This window comes from Hippocampus zosterae, chromosome 4 (genome assembly GCF_025434085.1).
Source record: "Hippocampus zosterae strain Florida chromosome 4, ASM2543408v3, whole genome shotgun sequence".
Classification (NCBI taxonomy): Eukaryota; Metazoa; Chordata; class Actinopteri; order Syngnathiformes; family Syngnathidae; genus Hippocampus; species Hippocampus zosterae.
Window position 1 is genome coordinate 10,003,600 of NC_067454.1, and position 18,361 is coordinate 10,021,960.

Here is an 18,361-nt window from a genome sequence, read left to right on the forward strand (position 1 = left end):
ATCAACTTGTAACAAATAATTGTATTAAAATGGCTTTTAATCTGCCAGAAAAGATTTGACTGACTGGGAAAAAAAAAGAATTAATAAATATGCGCAACACTGCTACCTAGTGGATTCGCTATTACAGTTATTTCTCGCGGACCCCCCAAAAACAAAAACCAAACAAACAAAAAAACTGCTTAACCTAGCATGCATCATGCCTACTACGTATTTGAGACGGACTGACATACATACAAAGAGTAAAAAGACTATACTCGGGTTGAACATTTATGGAACTCACTCTAAATGCAATTTCAGGTTTTTTTTTTTGTGTTTTGCAATTTCAAAACTTAATTCTGCCACACATTTGCGGTGTAGACACAAATACTGTATCTAACGTAAAGGCATAAACTAACAAAATAAAGTGCAGATTTCAATAATTATGCAAACAAATCAGGAGCTTTACTACTTCCTACATATCACTTAATGAATGAAAAATACATTGTTACCATGGACTGTGCTCCTTAAATCACCCCCCCCCCCACACACACACACACTTGCACACACACACAGAGTATAAACATAAACAAGAGGATACATACAGGCTACTTGCTTGGGCTGATTTGACTTGGACTCTTTCCTGGGAGAGAGAATAAGAGTTAGCACGAAGGGTTGTCGGCTGTGGACCTGACATTTTCTATTCGAGCTGATTCGACATCAATGAAATAAATTATTTTGCACATCAGCATACGAATATATGGAAACAAGAAGGTACGCTCAGTTACTACTGTGCTTTCTGTATTTAATTTGACTGTTTTATATTTATGGGCAATAATTATTTTTTAATTTTGCAATTGAGCTGAGAGGTTTTCACATGCTGATGTTTTCGTTTGTGTGTGTGTGTGTGTGTGTGTGTGTGTGTGTGTGTGTGTGTGTGTGTGTGTGTGTGTGTGTGTGTGTGTGTGTGTGGAGGGGGCGCACTTCATACCGGCACTGAAGCCTGGGGATCCTCGTGAATGAGGATGTCTTCAGCTGACACTCTGCTACGATCCCTCTTCCTCAAAGCTACAACCACACAGTCATCCATCATGATTTCACACTTAGTGTTAAAAACAAAAAACAAACAAACTTATTTTGATACCTCAGCGATTTTAACCTACTTGAATCAGGATGGAGAAAAGCAGGACTCCTGTCAAACTCTGTGAAACCAGCATAGGAGTTAACTGCTCTAATTTGACCCTGACTTTCAGGCTGAACCTGGGAACAGATGACCAGACAAGGGTAAGAGGACATTCTTTTAAAAACTTTTTTTCATTGACAGGCAGACAGACCAGTTGTCTACTACGCTGGGGACTGCAGGTCTCTTTGGGTGTTGAACGCTGGAGGTCAAAACAGTCTTTATGTCCTGAAAGCAAGACAACATTGAAAGTCATGTACAGTCAAACCTTGCCACCAAACCCACTTTTCAATCAAACATGACATTCTTCAATTGAAAAGCTCTTCTCCATCAGGTAACGATGTTTATAGCAACACATTCAAAAATATTCAGATTTGTCGAGGGACAGAAAAAGAAGGGGAGAATCAAACCCATCACCACGCTTTATCATAAGAGTGGCACGAGAACCCTAAACCCGCCTCCACCTGTCAAAAGGATCCTGAAAAGCTTCAGACAGGCAATCAATCGGTCATGCAAGCGGCCAAAACATGCCTGAAATCAAACGGACTCCACCAGAAACAGCGAGAACAGACAAAGGAGCAAAAGGGAGGAAAAAGCTGCATGGCCCCCAATATGGAAGGGGATAGATTCCAATACCCAGCAAATGCGACCCATAACTCAAACCTCTTGTTAGCATTTCCACATGTATCCTCTTGTCACAATTTTCACCCTCAAAGCAGGACTCTGGTGGGAGAGAAGCATCGCAATCTCCGCTCCCTCGTCTGCGGGGGCATTGGCCTGTCATGGCAGGGGCGGTGGCGGAACATCCGCTATATTCTTGGCTCTGAGTGTTTATTTGGCATCTACTTGGAGAGGCTGTCCGGCCCTCATCATCGCAAAAAGCTTCATTGATGTACCCCGATGCCCCATCCCCACCCTGTGCATTGCCAGGCTGCGCGTAGCAAGCAGGTGAGCAGGCAGGCTGAGCAGCGCCCGTAGTCTTAGATACAATGACCACAGTAGGATACACACACACACAGTTTTCATCGTCCTCGCTCCTCTTTGGAGCGACAGCAGATTCTCTTTCATACTTACCGACAAACGCCCCAAACTTTACAACGGCGCTGTCAGGCGTCTGCTGGTAAAGCCCAGCCAGAGCAAGCTCTGGGTGGCTGGAGCCGCTCGGCTGGGAGGGGGTGCTGCTGATGTGGAAGTGCGCCAAGCGCGAGGGCACGTTGGGCAGGCTGGATGGAGAGTCGGAATACTCCGGCTCGTGTGGACGGGTCAGTTTGCTGCGGGTGCGGGAGTGGAGCTCCAGAGGGGAAATGGCACTTTGGACAAAGGCACTGGAGGCACCGGTGCCGGAGGAGCCAGCCTCAGCGGCGGAGTGCCCGAGCCCATCAGTCCCGTAGCCCCCGGCACCATTCCCAAAAAGAGAGTCTGCGATGTTCGCTGAGCCGAGGTAGGCCCCCACACTCCGCTTCCCCATCACGGAGGATTTGGAATGGGGCCCGGTGTCTGTTGCAACAGGGACGATGCTGGGGACCACGTTCTTGGAGAGGCTGAGCTCACGGGTGATCTGATTGTGGACCTTGCTGGCCTCCGATGACCTCTGAGCCGTCAATGTCTTCAGGGTGTCCACGGTGAGAGCAGACAGGTCCTGCAGGTGGCCGATCTGGGAATCTAATGTGTGCAAGGAGCGCTTGATGAAGTTGACCTTGTTGCCCACCTCCTTCAGCTGCATGCACATGGTCTCAACCCTGAAAAGTAGCACAAATAAACACCTATTCATGCCGTATCTCCTCAAATGCCATCCCAGACAAACGATGCTAGCTAGCATCTGAAAATATGTCAGCTCTCGATGCTATTGTTCACAAAATGACAAATTGTTTAATGTAGTTGTAGAAATGACCGCCGCTACCTGCAGGAATACACTATTGTTAGTTAACATTATCTGCTGCTTATCTTCTGTGACTCTAGGTTGTACCTTTCAGAGGTGAGCCGTATGCGTTCCTCACTTCCTGTGTGAAACTGGTCGTCCTTTTCATGAAAGTACGTCTCCACACACTGCTCCTCAAAGTCATGAAGCTTCTTTTGATCTTCCTCTGTGAGAAACAATTCTGAAGGGAAGATGAATAACATGATTGTTTGACATGAAACATGAAAAATAGCAGGGGGGGGGGGCAGGTCAGACATACTTGGCCCATAGGTGTGCTCCTTCTTTCTTTTTCTGCACATGCATAAGAGCGAGTAGATATGGCACAGGAGGATGAAGGGTGGAGGGAGGACCGGTTTCTCATGGTAGGCCATGATGAAGTGGTAGCGCTGATACTTCCACACCAGATTGGAGATGGACTTCACCTGGAGATACACGTTGCTGTAAAGAAGAACAGGGATGCCGTTACATTTCGGCCATTAGATCACTAGAAATTACTTTTTGGGAAAATTGGTCAGCCTCATTTTCTGGCTTGTGTCCTTTTTGTTGTTACTTTTGTACACTGCATTGATTCATTGATTAGTGTAAGCTAACAGTAAAGTGTGGTAGTTAATTTGTAAAGCTGTCTTTCTCATTTGAGTGAGCTGGGGCTTCTCACCCCGCCTCAAATACAAGCGCTATAGAAAATGACAGATGTTAGGGGATATAGTTGCAGTCTGAAAAATCAGGTTTTCCTGTGGAAAGTGCTTTTTTTTTTTATTCACCGTCAATGTGTAAAAGGATTGTGTGAACAAATGGGTGAACCTACTTGAAAAAGGCAATGAGTAGGTTGACCATGAGGATGTACTGTACAAAGAGGTAGACTGCTTGTAGGAGAGGAGTCAGCCACACTCCTGCTGTGCACAGGCTCCTGACTGACGACTCACTGTTGTTGGCACACACTGAAGAAAAAGCGGCGATCAGCGTATCTATACATTTTGCCACAAAACACAGTGTTAAAGATGGTCAACTCCATCTAACTACCTATGTTGTCCTAAACGGATGTGACTGCCTTTAAACGTTAGGGATGGTTATCATTAAGATTTTATTGATAATGCCTCTCAGAGATACTGCTTATTGATACGGTAATGATAGACTTATGGTAATTTTTATGTTTGGAAAACCCCTAAAAAATATACCGGTATTACAATTTCAAATTGCTTTAAAAAAACTAGCAACAAATTGTCATGCAACTGCAACAAGTCCCATGTAAAATAAATAAATAACGGGGAAACAGATGTTTTGAACAAATCACTACTAGTAGACGTCTCAAGGGGTGATCGTCTCATTTCCCCCCTACTATTTGTAGCTCCTCCCATCTCACTCCTGTCTGTCTCCTCGACCAGTAAAACCAAGAATAACCGAATATTTACGTTAGCATAGCTATGTAGCTAACCTAACACAAAGGATGCCATCTGGCCAGTTGAGTACTGGGGCTTGGTCTCCAACCCTAATAATCAAAGTGAAACATGATCATGTTGGGTATTGTGAACCGAGTCTTGACCGTTCCTGGTGTGCTTTTGATTTGTTGTGTCCTAAACTGACATTAGCCGCACTGCATGAGAAGCTTGGAGTAAAACTGCCCTTACCCTCGTAATCTCCCTTTCCATCCTCACCGTCCTTACCATCGATTTCATAAGCATAAACTTCCCCATACATCATCCAGTATGGCTGGAACACCACATCTTTGGCCAGTGTCCAGCTTGGCTCTTCATGCGGATATAGAATGGCCTTGCGGGGAACTCCGTAGCTTAGCAGGACGATGGCCATTATCACCACAATGTAAAACATGTTGGCCACCTGCAAAGGATGACGTAGAAAGGGAATGAAACGCATGTTTGTAAGGATATATTTTGTAGTTGCAAGTATGCGTAGCATCTCGGAGCGTGGCAGAACTTCTCAGTTGTGTTGGGAACTCACCATTTTGGCGATCATCATGACATAGGGCCCAGCTTGCTGGTTGACGGCCAGGATATCGAGGAGTCGCACGTACCAGAAGATGATATTGAGACAATAAACTGTCCTGCCTGGGACAAAGGCTTTCCCTCCACCCAGCCTCAATCCAAAGCCAATGAAAAAGGACACAATGGCCAGGAAGTCTGAGACGTTGAAGTAGTCATCAAACCACACTTTTATCTTTTGACTTATTTTGCCTGCTTCTGACATAAACATCTGCAAATGGGGCAAACGTTTCGTTTTAGCCTCTTCATGAAAGGAAGAAAGTATTTTAAGTCTGTTGAATGAAATACCTCTCGAATCTTCTCAATGGCTGAGGTGAAGATGTAGAGAATGACGACCCACTCTTGAGGAGAAGGCCATTCGGGCATTTTTACCAGGACCACGTATGAGTAGAGCATCAAGAAACTCAAATAAAAGAGCTGGGGACACACAAGAAAACTCGCTGTGAAAAGCAATTGAAAGAAGGTAAAGAAGGTGGGAAGGAAGGCAAGAGGATTGTGTCAGACCTCATTCATCACCAAGGCTTGCCTGTACAGCTAATAAAAGCGACATTTGGGGAAATTACAACAACTTGGCCGAGCAGCGTCACAGAACAGTTTATGCTCAAATTTGGAGGTTCTACAATACACGGTATTGCATATAAAAACAATATTTTATCTTAAAATGCAACCTCAATTTTTTTTAGACAGGTATACTGTTTCATTGACAGTTTCCAACAGTAGGGGGAGCAAGGTGAAGAAGCGAAAAAAAAAAGGTTTTATTTTATGTACAGTATAGAATTCAAGGTCAAATAATTGGACTGTGGGAAAGTAACACAATAGCCGGTAGAAATACATTTTCAGTTGATACCAGATACAACCTGGGACAATATTATACGCAATAAGAATAGTTTGTCATTATATCTAAAATTATAAGGATAATAATCATTTTTTTAAAGAATGATACACCGATTCATTTACATAAAAACAAGTCAGCTTTTATTTCGTGTATAGAATTCAGGGTCAAATAATAGAACTGTGGGAAAGTATCATAATTAGCATACAGATTGTTTAAGGTTTCAGCTGATGTACCAGATATAACACGCACTAGGTTGACCTTTTAAAAAACACACACGAAGCAAAACACTTAAGTACGTAGTTAAATGCTTGGAAATCAAGCAATCATCTGATGTGTAAGTTTGGGCTGAGTGCTGCCATTGACGCTTGGGGGTCAGAATGCAAGAAGGCATCCGAGATATGCTAATGATCACTTTCATTGATGCTATCTGCTCATTATTATCCTTGTAAACAGAACCAGGCGGTAATTCCCGTTTATCTGAGAACCCGCCTCGGGCTAGCCTTAGTACAAAGCGGAGATGAGATAATGTCAAGCATGAGGGTGAATGTGATGATGAGGACTCAACAGCTGCAAGAATGCTGAGAAAGTCAAACATTCACACTACAGTTAATGTGCAACAACAACAACAAAAACTGGAACATTTGTACTTTTTCTGCAATAATAGGGAAAGCAATACGGTGATAGGGCAACAATGCATCATCAGAATATCATAGCATGAACAAAACTGTATGTGACTGTTCCTCATCACCACTGTCCGAGAAAACCAGGTAATATTGTATCTCTGAATTTTACGATTGAATTTTTTTGATTAATAAGAAAAGCTCACAAAATTTGGAGATTTGCTTTTCATCAGCCTGAGCAGCACAATAAAACATAACCCAGTGTTGGGCAAAGTTCTTTCATCTGATCTACCAACCATTTACTATACATCATTAATACGCTGTGACATTTGGAAGATGTCTTATTGGCTTATTGCATCAAGTAAATTGGTAAATTCATACCTTGCAAATAATGAAATGAAGCAATATTATTATTTTTAAATTATTTGCTGATTCACGATCACCAAATTAATTATACAGACAGCGCCACACCAAAAATTACCCTTTTTCAAGATGCCTGTAAAAGTTGCCATTTTCCAGCTTTCTGCAAAAACGGCATTGTCAAGGAATGATAATGTTTGTAACAAGAGATGTCAACCATCAGCTCGGAGTCAGGGACAAAGCCAAAAAGGCAAATGTGCTCCTAGTCACTTACCGTATATTAAGAGCAACTGACATTTTATGTTATGCTCTTTTATATGCGTTACTAACTACAAACAAATATGTATTGAAGACTAGGGTGGGCACAGTAATGGATTATACGTTTATTAGAATATCTGCTAATATTGTGGACTTGAATGTTGTTTATATTTGTCTTTAAGCATTTGGGGTCAAATGTGGTGTACTACCTAGCTTTACGGTAGTCATTAAGCGGTGAATATCTAAAGCGCAAGTGGTGTGTATCTGGTGTCCGATAAGACTGAATGCACCTTGTCCCTTTCCCTTTTGTCATTATTGTTGACTGATGGTGTTTTATCTGCACAATAAGATTCAAATGAAGATTGATTCAACTTAAACTGCTCCTTTTCTTTCTACCGATTGTTGTAAATACTGTATTTGTACTTGTGGAGAGACTCCTACGCAGATTGAATATCATGAGAGGATCCAAGTTGTTCCAATCTTAATAGAACCTATTAACTGCTAAATACATGTATGCATACCGTGTTGGCCCAGAACTTGACAATGGGAGCGTGGTAGAAAGCGTAGATTTTCCTGGTTAATGGCAGCTTTCTGGAGCGAACGTGTGTCTCCATGTCAGTCTTTGTATCCACAGGTTCGTTGGATCTGGCCTCTTTGAAAACATCCTGCAAAGAAATCGAAACGAATAAGGGGAAACAAACACAAGGAACGGAGGGAATAGAGACATGAATCACTGAGTGTTTCAGACCATTTGGATGTCATCGGTAATATTTTGGAAGTTGTTTTCACTGTCCTCCATGGTAATCTGGTGGTCGTCCTGACTCTGAGGGATGTGTGCCATCTCGGCTTTGGACTTGTACTCCAACAGCAGGATCGCAGGAGGCACTAAGATGCTCAGGATCACCTGGCGACAAACGCAGAGGCAAGTGGTGGGTTCTCATATTTTGCCCCTCTTGGCTGCAACCAAACTATTGGTTGGAAATTGGAAAATACACAACAACATACAATGTCAAGTCAAACATTTTCCTTTCACTGTTACGACTCAGCTGCGTTCTGGGTTCGAGCCGCGATTGGCGAGACATAGTTAAAAACCCACAAGGACAACTTCTCATGGCAAAATAAAACAGAATAAAAATCTAAGACGGAGCATGAACCTTGTACCAGGAGTTCTTGCGCATGTTTAGCCGCCCCATCCACATGTCAGACAGCAGCAGTTGGGTGCAGGTGTGTGCCACGAAGGGTCGCAGGTGTGAGGAGACAGCCAGCTTTAGGCAGGTGGAGTTGCTCCAGTTCTTCAGCTCGTAGGTGAGAAGCTTCATGGCCATTGTCTCATCCTGCCTGAACGATTGCTCCAGCAGGTCCACCGCCAATGTGCCAAATTCACTGGAAAACACCCACAACCTCCGTCAGGCTGGAATCCCAGCTATCGTTCCTCTATTTACAAATAGGGACCCCACCCTCTCCCAACAATGCACCACTTAATCAGAATAAAACACTCTCTATATATTACAATACTAGATTACATGATATCATCACGTAAAAAGGAGACGTGCCACAAAATGAAGCTTGACTCCCCATTTCAAAAAAAACAAACTAAAAACGTGTTCATTACTGTACAATTGCCGGAAGCTGAGAATGCCCGTTTTCATTAGCTTACAAAAGGCTTACAAACCACAGTTAGATGTTGCTCACTCCGTCAAGTGACAGGAAACCTACTTTGAGTACTCCTTCAGCTCCTCCGATGTGTCGTCGACCACATCACTCTTCTTGGCCTCGTAGCCCATCGAACGGCAAAGCTTGCAGGCCACCAGGGCCTTGGCCATGTTTTCCTCGCCGTGCTGCCAGAAGAACAGCGACATTTTCTGCCGCTTCATGAGCACGGCCCACACCAGTAGCTCGTTGAAGGGGTAGGGAAAGCGCCGCGTTTCCGGATCGTCGATGTCCACGATCTCCTCCCTGTTGCGCTTCTTACTTTGCTCTTTGGTGGACTCCAACTGAGAGGAGGCCAGTTAGAGAAGCATAGTTGTCAAATTTGGATATATTTTAATGAAACAAAACATGAGAACCCCAAAAGCAAAATTTTGAGGGGATAAAGTCACACAAAATTTTGAGCTGCCATGCACAATGAAGTCAACAAATCTCGTGAGCTCTCAACTCAAAAAAGGATCAATTCTGTGTGCACCTTGTTTTATCTTTGTTTTTTTCTGTAGCTCCTATTCAAATAAGATGGACAGCTGTTATGCATGTAGGCGTGGGCCGATTATTCAATAACTGCCAGAACTGTCTGGCTGTCTGTCACCGGTAACAAGATTTTTTATGGGCCTTTTTCAGCAGGCCTCATTATGATTGACTGCTTGCAGAGATGCGCATGATAGAACAAGGTATTCTTGACTGCCACATTGTACAGCTGTAACCCCAAGAGGCTACAGATGTTTTTGTTACCTTGCGTTTGTAAGGCTGTGCAGTCTTGATGAAATGATTGTGCCTGATCTTCTCCTTCTTATCAGCGTGCATGCTGAATGACTCGTGACTTTTCCCCAAATGAGAGCCCGGGCCCATCAGGTGGCGCCCAGACCTCTGTGCGCACATAGGGAAGAGCAACTTTCAAGTTGCATTAATTATGCAAAAGGAGAAAAAGATATCTGCTATACAGGATTGCCTGCCACTCACCCGACTGCTGCCATGGAGATTGTTGTAAATGATTCTAAAGCGTTTCCTTGTGTAGTTGCACCTGTAAGTTCCGCCCATCAGGTACTCGATGACCAGGCCCACATCAATTAAGGTGATTTTATAGTTTGGAGGTAAGTTGCTCTATGAAAAATCACAAAAGCGACAAAACAATGCGTTTGAGATTGAATCGACTTGTACTCGGGAGGTGAAAATGATCTCTATTGACCTGCTTGACATCTCTAACCAGGTGGAGGAGAGTTGGATTGTTAGGTGATTGTTTCTAAGATGGAAAACAAAAGTGTTACGCCATAATTTGCAAACTTCCTTGATCTCGTGTCTGTTTCATAACCATACAGTGTTGTAAAGCTCCTCGAGCCGACTGATTGTCAGGAAACGGTGCATGCTGACACCATTTTCAATCAGCAGCTTGACAAAGTCCACTCGATCCATCACAAGTGCATGCAGCATGGCTTGTTCCAAGGAGCTCACCTGCACACATATAAAAAAAAAAGACAAATACATGACTGAGTTTATGATAAAACTCATACATTTTTTAAAAAAAAAAAGTAATTTGGGAGGAGACAAAGTTCCATTTGACTGAAGTTCCCCACCAAAATCTAAATAAATGTGATGTAGAAGAGATTCCGGAATGCTAAAGTTTCAAAATAAACAGCGCCACTGAGGGGAGCTCAATGACCACTGTAATAAAAGTTCATATTACAAGCTGCTCTTGGCCCCCAAGGGCTCCTCAAACTACAACATTGTGGTCATTTGAGATTCCGGGGTCATTTTGTGCCAGTCCAAAGGTTTGGAGCCGAAGCTGAACTTAGCAAACACACGTACGTACACACACATACCAAAAGCTGCTGTCCGTACACAAACACATGATTCTTGGCAATGTCAACGCGGTCCCAGGCCAGGGTCAGGTCCAACTGATCGAAGGGAGACGCATTTGTGCCTGAAACACACAGGTTCAATTTTTCATGAACACTCGCGTAAGATAATTCACCGGTAGCCCTCACACAGTGAAATGCGCACACTACAATTCTTTTTATGGGCACTACGGAAAAGCTCTCTCACACACACACACACACACGCACACGCACACGCACACAAGCACACTTAATATTATTTTTTTGCTCACACTACTGAGGTGATCTAAAACACACTTTTCAAGAATGCTCTCATGCTGAAGATTTTTCCCCCACGTACCAGAGCATTTCAGTAATGTATGTGTGCTATAAAATTTCAGTTGCGTCTATGAAAGCGCTTCAGTGTTTGAGAGAGGTCATCCTGAATTATGTTATGGACACATACTCTATTGTGACAGATACATTGCCAGGGAAGATAATCCTTATGAACTAAATATGTCCTGTAAGATGGCTAACATGATTGGATTACCGATTTGTCTTACTGTTTATTGTGCATGTTAAATTGCTCCATGTACAGCACTTTGTATGCATGGCTGTTTGAAAGTGATCTATAAATACTGTTGACTTGACTTGACAGATAATCAGTCCAGTCTATTACTCTGCTTTGGATAGAAGTATTGGTACAACTTGCTCTTACAACTACAGAATGTGAAACTGGTTGAAAAAAAGAGGCGAGAAAGCATCTGTTAGCACACAATCTCTAATCCGGTGCATCCAAATCATGTTGGATTGTGTTCTTCCACATCGAACTCATTCAAGCACGCCTCTATGCATCTTGCTTTGTGCACAGGGAACAGAAAAGTGTCTTCCGCAAACTGTTCCCACAAAGTTGGAAGCACACAATTGTGAAGAATGTCTTTAAAAGACGGAAAATTCTCGGGGGAATTAAAGGATCCAGCTCAGTCCGATTGATTAATTAATTGCTTTGTTGTGTCCCAAATGTTTTGTCGTACAGTATTTCCTGGACTTTAAATGGATTGTGTGCGTAACGGCAATCTGACCTAAAATGATTTCTCGACAGCATTATTCCCACTTGCACAACATTTCTAGTTTCAGGGACAGTGATGATTTAACAACCCCCCTAAACTTCCCACGACACATCATGTCTGGTAAACACTGCCTGGCGCATCATAAATACCAAAAGTGGAAATTGGAAAAGAGACTTTAACCCTTACTAGAGGGACTCCATTGAATTACAAATGTTTTCCCCTCAAACGTAAACCCAAATATTGTCATAGTACGTAATGTAACTTAAGCAATATTTTTTTTCTAAACAATTAGTGTTATATTTTCGATAATCACAAAGGTCTACTGCTTTGTAGTGAGGCATATGGCGTTAAGCGTTACAAGCTCAGGGTCCTTTGGAGGATGAGTTACTGTTTCACCAGCAAGAACACACCTTGGGCTGACAAATATTTGTTTGTGTGGACTTTTCAGTCAATACAATTGCTCACCTGCAGTCACCACAGGTATTCTTGTCTTTTGTTTAAATATAAAGTGAGGGCAAGGAATTACCGTACTCAGTGGGTGGGTGGTAAGCTATTTGCATAATGTCTCGTAAAATTGATTTTGAGTCATTTGGATGTATTTTGGGACTCTGAATTGACTCTTTTAAGCAAGTTTCAAGAAACAGAATTGTTGGAGAGACTGAATGCAAGGAAAATGATCTCTCCAAAACCAAACAGGACCAAACTGCTTTGAAGGCATATCAATAACAGAAGAAAAACACTGCACAGCCTTGAAATCTTCGAGCCTTTGCCCCAGATGAACACTGAATCAACATGGCTTGCACTGTGGCAGAAAAGAATCTTTATTACTAGAAAAGTAAAGAGAGCGTATGGGAACTCCTACCTTGGAGTAAGGCTCTAAGAATGGCAACGTCAATGTCCTGGCTCTCTTCGGAACTGATGTGAAACACGGTAATCTGTTTTGAAGAAACACCATTCTCAGCATCAAGGAATCTTTACGAGGACTTGTTTAATTGTTATACTATGTGGACAACAATTTGACAGTTAAGGCAAATAATCTACTGGTCAACAGCCAATTTTAATCAGAGATGGCTTTATGTGTACCACAATGTTTAATTTTTAAACTGATTTAAATAATGACTTTTTTTTCCTAGCAAGTACACATACACATTCACATATACACACATGAATATATATATGTATATATATATATATACACATATATATATATATTCTCTTTTATTTTTACGGTTGACCTATAAAAGCCGTAATGTGCTAAAAGAAAAGACAGGAGCAGATTCAGAATTGGCGCACAGAATTCATGCAGAGAAGTTTGCAGGAAGTTCATTTTGGTTGCAGGGAGTTCATTTTGGGAAGTGGGGATTCCTCTAATGAAGTGTCCAGTGAGGGAATAAAAAATATATTTCCCTATACTTTACCAATTCCTTCTTCTTCATACACTCCATCAGAGTCTGAAAAAGATGGATGGCGTCGCTCTGGCTGAAGTTGAAGGTTTTCTTGATGGTGGCAATGATGTCTGCTTCCACGCCATCAGGTAGGCCGCTGGCGTAAAAAAACAAAACAAAAAAAAGCAATTGACACTCCAATGCAGTGATTTCTTAACAGCGCAGTAAGAAGTGAACATAAGCTGACTAAAATATGAACTGACCATCTGCTTTGAAATTTCACTGGCTTCTATTAACAGGTGCTGATTAGACTGTATGCTGTCACCGTTTACTTATCTTGAGTGAAGGGTTAAGTACATGAATAAAGTATGAAACATTGACAAGTAACTTTAATTTAATGTATAATACACAGACTAAATACATAGACACCTTTTTTTTGCCTGAGTTCACAAGTACTAAGTTATTTTTTTTATCCATTAATCAATCAAGGAGCTGTCTGTCAGTGTGTCTGTCGATTATGTTATTATACATACATCTGATGTGGTTCAGCAGCATTTGAAAATACATCAGTCAAGCATACTCATGAAAGGGGCAAAAATCAATCAAATCTTGGCAAAACGAGGTTACACTGGACATTTGTGGTCACACCGACATTAAAAACACAGAGTGTGGCTTGTGTGCAATTCTATGAGCAGATGTTTCACCTACTATGAAATGAAACCCCTGTTTTGCGGTTGAAAATGATCCAAAATAGATCACAGACGTCAACGTGTTAACATCTATGGCTCCGAATCTATGCACATATGCCTTACCCGCCTTCCTCAGTTTGCTTGTGAACGTAGGCCAGTATATCAGCTGCTCGGCCCGTTCCCTCACACACCACCACAGGGACGGGAGGGCTCTCTTGAAGATAACCAAGCACGGTCAAGATCACATTGGGACCACCCTCAAAGATGAGTGCCACCACAGGAACACCCTGACCAATACCTGCGAGAAAGACGAAGAATGCAAAGGAGCAGCTCAACATACTACAGTTTTGCCTGCTATATCACTGTTCATCTACCACGGCCCTGCTACAGATTTTTTTTCCCCTACATTCAATCTACATATCCAGTGTGGAAATCCTCGCTATATAGTATTCTGTAGTGCCCTGATGGGTGGTAAAGGAGAGCAACATTTGCCGCTGCTCTTTTCAGCAGTTTATTGACCACCAAGAGAAAAGTCAAACACAATAAGCACACTCACGCAGAAGCTGCTATCGGCCACAGCTCACACCCAGACTCTCACACCCAGACCAGCCATTCCCTGATACAACCCACCATCCTCCCTCCTTCAGTGACATCACATGCCACACCACCAGGCCCCACCTCTTAAAGGCAGGTATCTAACAAACAGAGTAAAAATATGTACAGTATTTACTACAAATCCCAATGTAATGAAACAGAACTATATGTATATTTATACGGTCGATCTTGAGCGTGGATTTTCATTTCTGGGGGTGAGCCTGGAACGCATCCACTGCAAACAAGGCAATCGGTGTATCCGCTATAGACCACCTCTGTTGCGTGGCTCTTACGTGCATGTATTTTTTGGAGGTTGATGTGCTTCTCCAGGTCCCGACGTAGTTGAACCTCCGCACCGTACTTGCCCACTGTGCCATCATCAACAAGGAGGAAATGGGAGTGGAGGTTATTGAGAACGTTGAGTTTGCTGAGTGGGTTGAGCAGTGTCTGATATGGAGCAATGATCTGTGGAAATACCCCAAAATAAGGTGAAAGTTTTGTTTTGATGATACAGTGCAATATGACGGTACGTCTTACGTCTCTCCCGATGAGGTCGGTCCTGTTTTCGATGACTCCCCAGGATGCAATGCCAATAGTGCAAATCTTCTTTGATGATCTGGAGCAGTGTTCTTTGAGAGCGTCACCGACATGCTTTGCTACACCTTTGAGAAAATGATGCAAATAACAGTCAGTGAAGACATGATGACTACTGACTGTGACTTTCATTTGCTCTGTAATCACTCATTTAAAAGTGAGCGCATCACTTTCCATTAAAAACAATATGCAAGAAGATGATCGTCAAATACCCGCTACCCATTTGGGTTAAAACATCCTTGTATTAAGGAGAATTCCCATAGATAGCGAGAGGGAAATACTGGAAACAGATCAATAGAGAGATACAGGTCTGGATATGTGACCCTTGGAGTCACCACTTAGCCTGCACCAGCTTAACGCTGTCCAAACACATTACTAATGACACATTAAGAGCTTGGTATAATCGTGCGACATGGGCCCTATGTAATAGTTGTTAAGTTACAAAAGTTTGTTTTTGCTCATTATTTTAAGGCAGCCCAAGAACCTTGTGCAGTACACATCTGTCAAGAAAACATATGCTGGAAAGTGAAGTAACTCCAAACCTGTGTTGACCCCTCCGGTGAGGATCCAGGCACCCGTGGTGACAGCTGCCTTGATGAGGCCTTTGCCCACCACTTGCTTGATGCGAGGGTGTAGCTCAAAGTTTTGCACGCCCCCGTGGACAGAGATGAGGATCTTGGGCAACTCCATGTGCCACTCCTTGAGCATCAGCCGCAGGATGCTCTCCGGACGAGAGTCGTGGGACAAACGCACATACTAGACAGACATTAATAAGCACGCACAACATACAAGCAAGACAAATTAACACGATCATCACAAATGTCAACCAAAAAATTAGCTTTTTTTTTTTCCTCAGGAGGAGTATGGAGATTATTATTTCCTCTTACTTTAAACAAGATAATTGGATCTCTATCCATCTACACACGTACACGCACACGAATAATACTTGTAATAAAATTGAATTTCAATAAATATTACAGAATAGACGAAAGCATTATTAGTTACTTTTGTATTAAAATAAAAACTGTTCCATTCATCTGACACTCATTATATTACCATTACTACGTAGAATGATTATCAGTAGCAGTGATTCTGTATGTTTTGTACAAAAAACAAAACAAAACACACCTTAAGATAATATGAAATAAAATTAGAACTGCATGTGATAAAAGCTAAACCACTGATATTAGCTCTTACAATAATTATAGCATTTACAAATAAATATGTATAAACACCACAAAAGTGTATCCTGTAAGATATCTAACATACAATAATTTGCTACAATTTACTAAGAAATGTTATTTGAATATTATAATTTCCTACTGCAGTCAGCTGTCAACTAAATTACTGTATGGTTTGTTAATTAGATTTGGTGTTTTGAGTGTGGGTGGGGAAATAGTGACACAGAAACCCAAAAGTCGAGAGGTGACTTTTGGGTTTCTGTGTCACTATTTCCCCACCCACACTCTGTGCCTCGTATGAATCACGAATATGACCTCAAACACAGAAGCATACTTCCTACCTTGGCTCTATAGGAGTGCGAACCTCCCTGGAAGTTAACGACACCATAGGCGTCAGTAGGGCTAGCCTCTGTGTGTTTTTCCACCGACCACTCCTCCAACTCTGGGGCGGGCCCACCGGCGCTCTCAGCCGTCTTCACGTCCGAGTACTTGTTGGCCAGGCTGGCCGTGAAGCCAACATGCTGCCGCACCAGCCGCCCGCAGCAGCACCTGCAGCGGCAGCGGACACGCATGCGGTCACACACCAACCAAACATTTATTGTCAGGAGCAATTACTAGACAAAAAAAATACTTTGACAATTTGAAAATACTTTCAAGCCCAAATTTTAAGCTGTTCCTAGCCTCCTGCCACTGTAGTAAATTGCTTCAGCATACTCAATTATCGAATTGGCAGTTGACTTTATTTTATGCTGCAAAGTGACCAGAGCGAAAAGAAATAAAAGAAGTATTGTCGTGATGGGAGATTGTGTCATTTTAAACCGACTTTCAACACTTTATTTGAAATATGAGCACTTTTAAGCCTTTCAAAATGCAACATGAATCAAAATTAAAGTAAGGCTAAAAATGCAGTGGAATCTTGCCAAACCTTTGCGGGAAAATTCAGACCTCAATTCAATGAGCAGTATAGAATTAAGTCTACACTTAAAAAAGTGACTACTGTATTTATCTTTTAATGAGCTCCGGGTCACGATCAAATGGGCAACATCAGGTTTTCCACTGGAATCATTAGCTTGAAGAAGAATTTGGTACATCACAAAGCCTGGAAGTTAATTACTTCCTGAGGTGGGTTTCTCCTCAATGGAATTACACTCTTTGCCTTCAGGCTGCTTCTGGGTAGCAGGCTAATCCTGTCTGACCAAAGAATGTAGGAAACAAAGACTGAGGCAGTACTCACCGAACTAGCTGTTGGCAAATCTGGCATCCTGGAAGGCATCTAGAAGGAATTTAAACACATGACATGAAGCATTCACAAGCCCGAATTCAAAACAGAGGCCACTGCGAGCGCTACCATGCAATAATATCACCATGAGGGCCAACAAGATGATTTTCAACTGGGCTGTTGGAACTTTCATTCGGAGTTGTGCAACCTCATTAAGGGACTTTTACACAATGGGAGCTCTGAGAAGGGCCTGGATATTTTAAGATGTTATTTTATTGATAACTTACAACGTAGGACATTGAGATATGATACACTGCTGTACTGATATTTTGTCCAATCATAAGGGCAGCCTAATATGTGGGCCATGATTCAAAGTTCACAAACCTAGCCATGAGTACTAACATGCGCCGGAGCTGGAGGAGAAAAGGCAAATTATTGATTAAAAAGAAAACACAAAGAAAAAGAATAACTGTGCCGGAAGGTAGACGAATGCATGTTAGTTAAAAAGAGTACCGGTAACTAAAATCTGAGATCATTTATGACACAAAATGATTAAACAGTAAATTGTTCCAACGGTGGGAATCAACTATATCGAATAACTAGTAACTTTTTAAAGCATTTTTATACAAAATATGTACCGTAACAGTGATCTGTACCATGAATATTGTCCCAAAACATCACAATAGGATATTCTGCTTTGAAAAAAAAAATCAAATTAGACCTTCATTAAGGACACCAAATCATAGAGTCCCGCTTCCTGTATATTCCTGAATTTTGTCATAAACATTAAGATGCCATCAACTGAGATATTAAAGAAAGTCCTGGTAAATGCAGTTGGATTTTTTTTTTTGGGGGGGGGATCATCTGATTAAAACAACAACAACCAAAAAAAACCCTGACATTTAACGTAAGGTCCACGGTAAAGATTAAACATGGCTGGCAAATAAAAAGTTGAATTCAGGGC

The 18,361-nt window shown here is 42.1% G+C and overlaps 1 protein-coding gene and 1 long non-coding RNA gene across 7 annotated transcripts in view; one reads left to right on the forward strand and one right to left on the reverse strand.

The window, feature by feature from the left end:
• trpm7 (transient receptor potential cation channel, subfamily M, member 7) overlaps positions 1-18,361 on the reverse strand; it is a 40,054-nt gene that overhangs the window by 13,741 nt on the left and 7,952 nt on the right. For 2 of the 6 annotated variants that reach the window (XM_052062829.1, XM_052062827.1), the window contains exons 3-30: positions 17,413-17,451; positions 16,520-16,727; positions 15,540-15,753; positions 14,941-15,065; positions 14,697-14,868; positions 13,933-14,107; positions 13,154-13,277; positions 12,598-12,670; positions 10,672-10,772; positions 10,169-10,303; positions 10,041-10,094; positions 9,815-9,955; positions 9,587-9,721; positions 8,861-9,138; positions 8,299-8,527; positions 7,893-8,048; positions 7,666-7,809; positions 5,360-5,488; positions 5,031-5,282; positions 4,700-4,910; positions 3,880-4,012; positions 3,334-3,512; positions 3,123-3,255; positions 2,231-2,895; positions 1,311-1,384; positions 1,140-1,236; positions 968-1,044; positions 582-619 (exon numbers count right to left, since the gene is read on the reverse strand). In XM_052062829.1, the coding sequence (XP_051918789.1) occupies positions 582-619; positions 968-1,044; positions 1,140-1,236; positions 1,311-1,384; positions 2,231-2,895; positions 3,123-3,255; positions 3,334-3,512; positions 3,880-4,012; positions 4,700-4,910; positions 5,031-5,282; positions 5,360-5,488; positions 7,666-7,809; positions 7,893-8,048; positions 8,299-8,527; positions 8,861-9,138; positions 9,587-9,721; positions 9,815-9,955; positions 10,041-10,094; positions 10,169-10,303; positions 10,672-10,772; positions 12,598-12,670; positions 13,154-13,277; positions 13,933-14,107; positions 14,697-14,868; positions 14,941-15,065; positions 15,540-15,753; positions 16,520-16,727; positions 17,413-17,451 (4,491 nt within the window). Of the gene's footprint in view, positions 1-581; positions 620-967; positions 1,045-1,139; positions 1,237-1,310; positions 1,385-1,819; positions 2,896-3,122; positions 3,256-3,333; positions 3,513-3,879; positions 4,013-4,699; positions 4,911-5,030; positions 5,283-5,359; positions 5,489-7,665; positions 7,810-7,892; positions 8,049-8,298; positions 8,528-8,860; positions 9,139-9,586; positions 9,722-9,814; positions 9,956-10,040; positions 10,095-10,168; positions 10,304-10,671; positions 10,773-12,597; positions 12,671-13,153; positions 13,278-13,932; positions 14,108-14,696; positions 14,869-14,940; positions 15,066-15,539; positions 15,754-16,519; positions 16,728-17,412; positions 17,452-18,361 lie in introns of those variants that run through there. The other 4 variants (XM_052062826.1, XM_052062825.1, XM_052062828.1 and 1 more) reach the window with 3 other exon arrangements.
• Positions 603-13,305, forward strand: LOC127599206 (uncharacterized). Its single transcript, XR_007962015.1, has 4 exons — positions 603-750; positions 1,149-1,260; positions 7,779-8,073; positions 13,184-13,305. It is a non-coding gene; the product is annotated as an uncharacterized LOC127599206 (long non-coding RNA).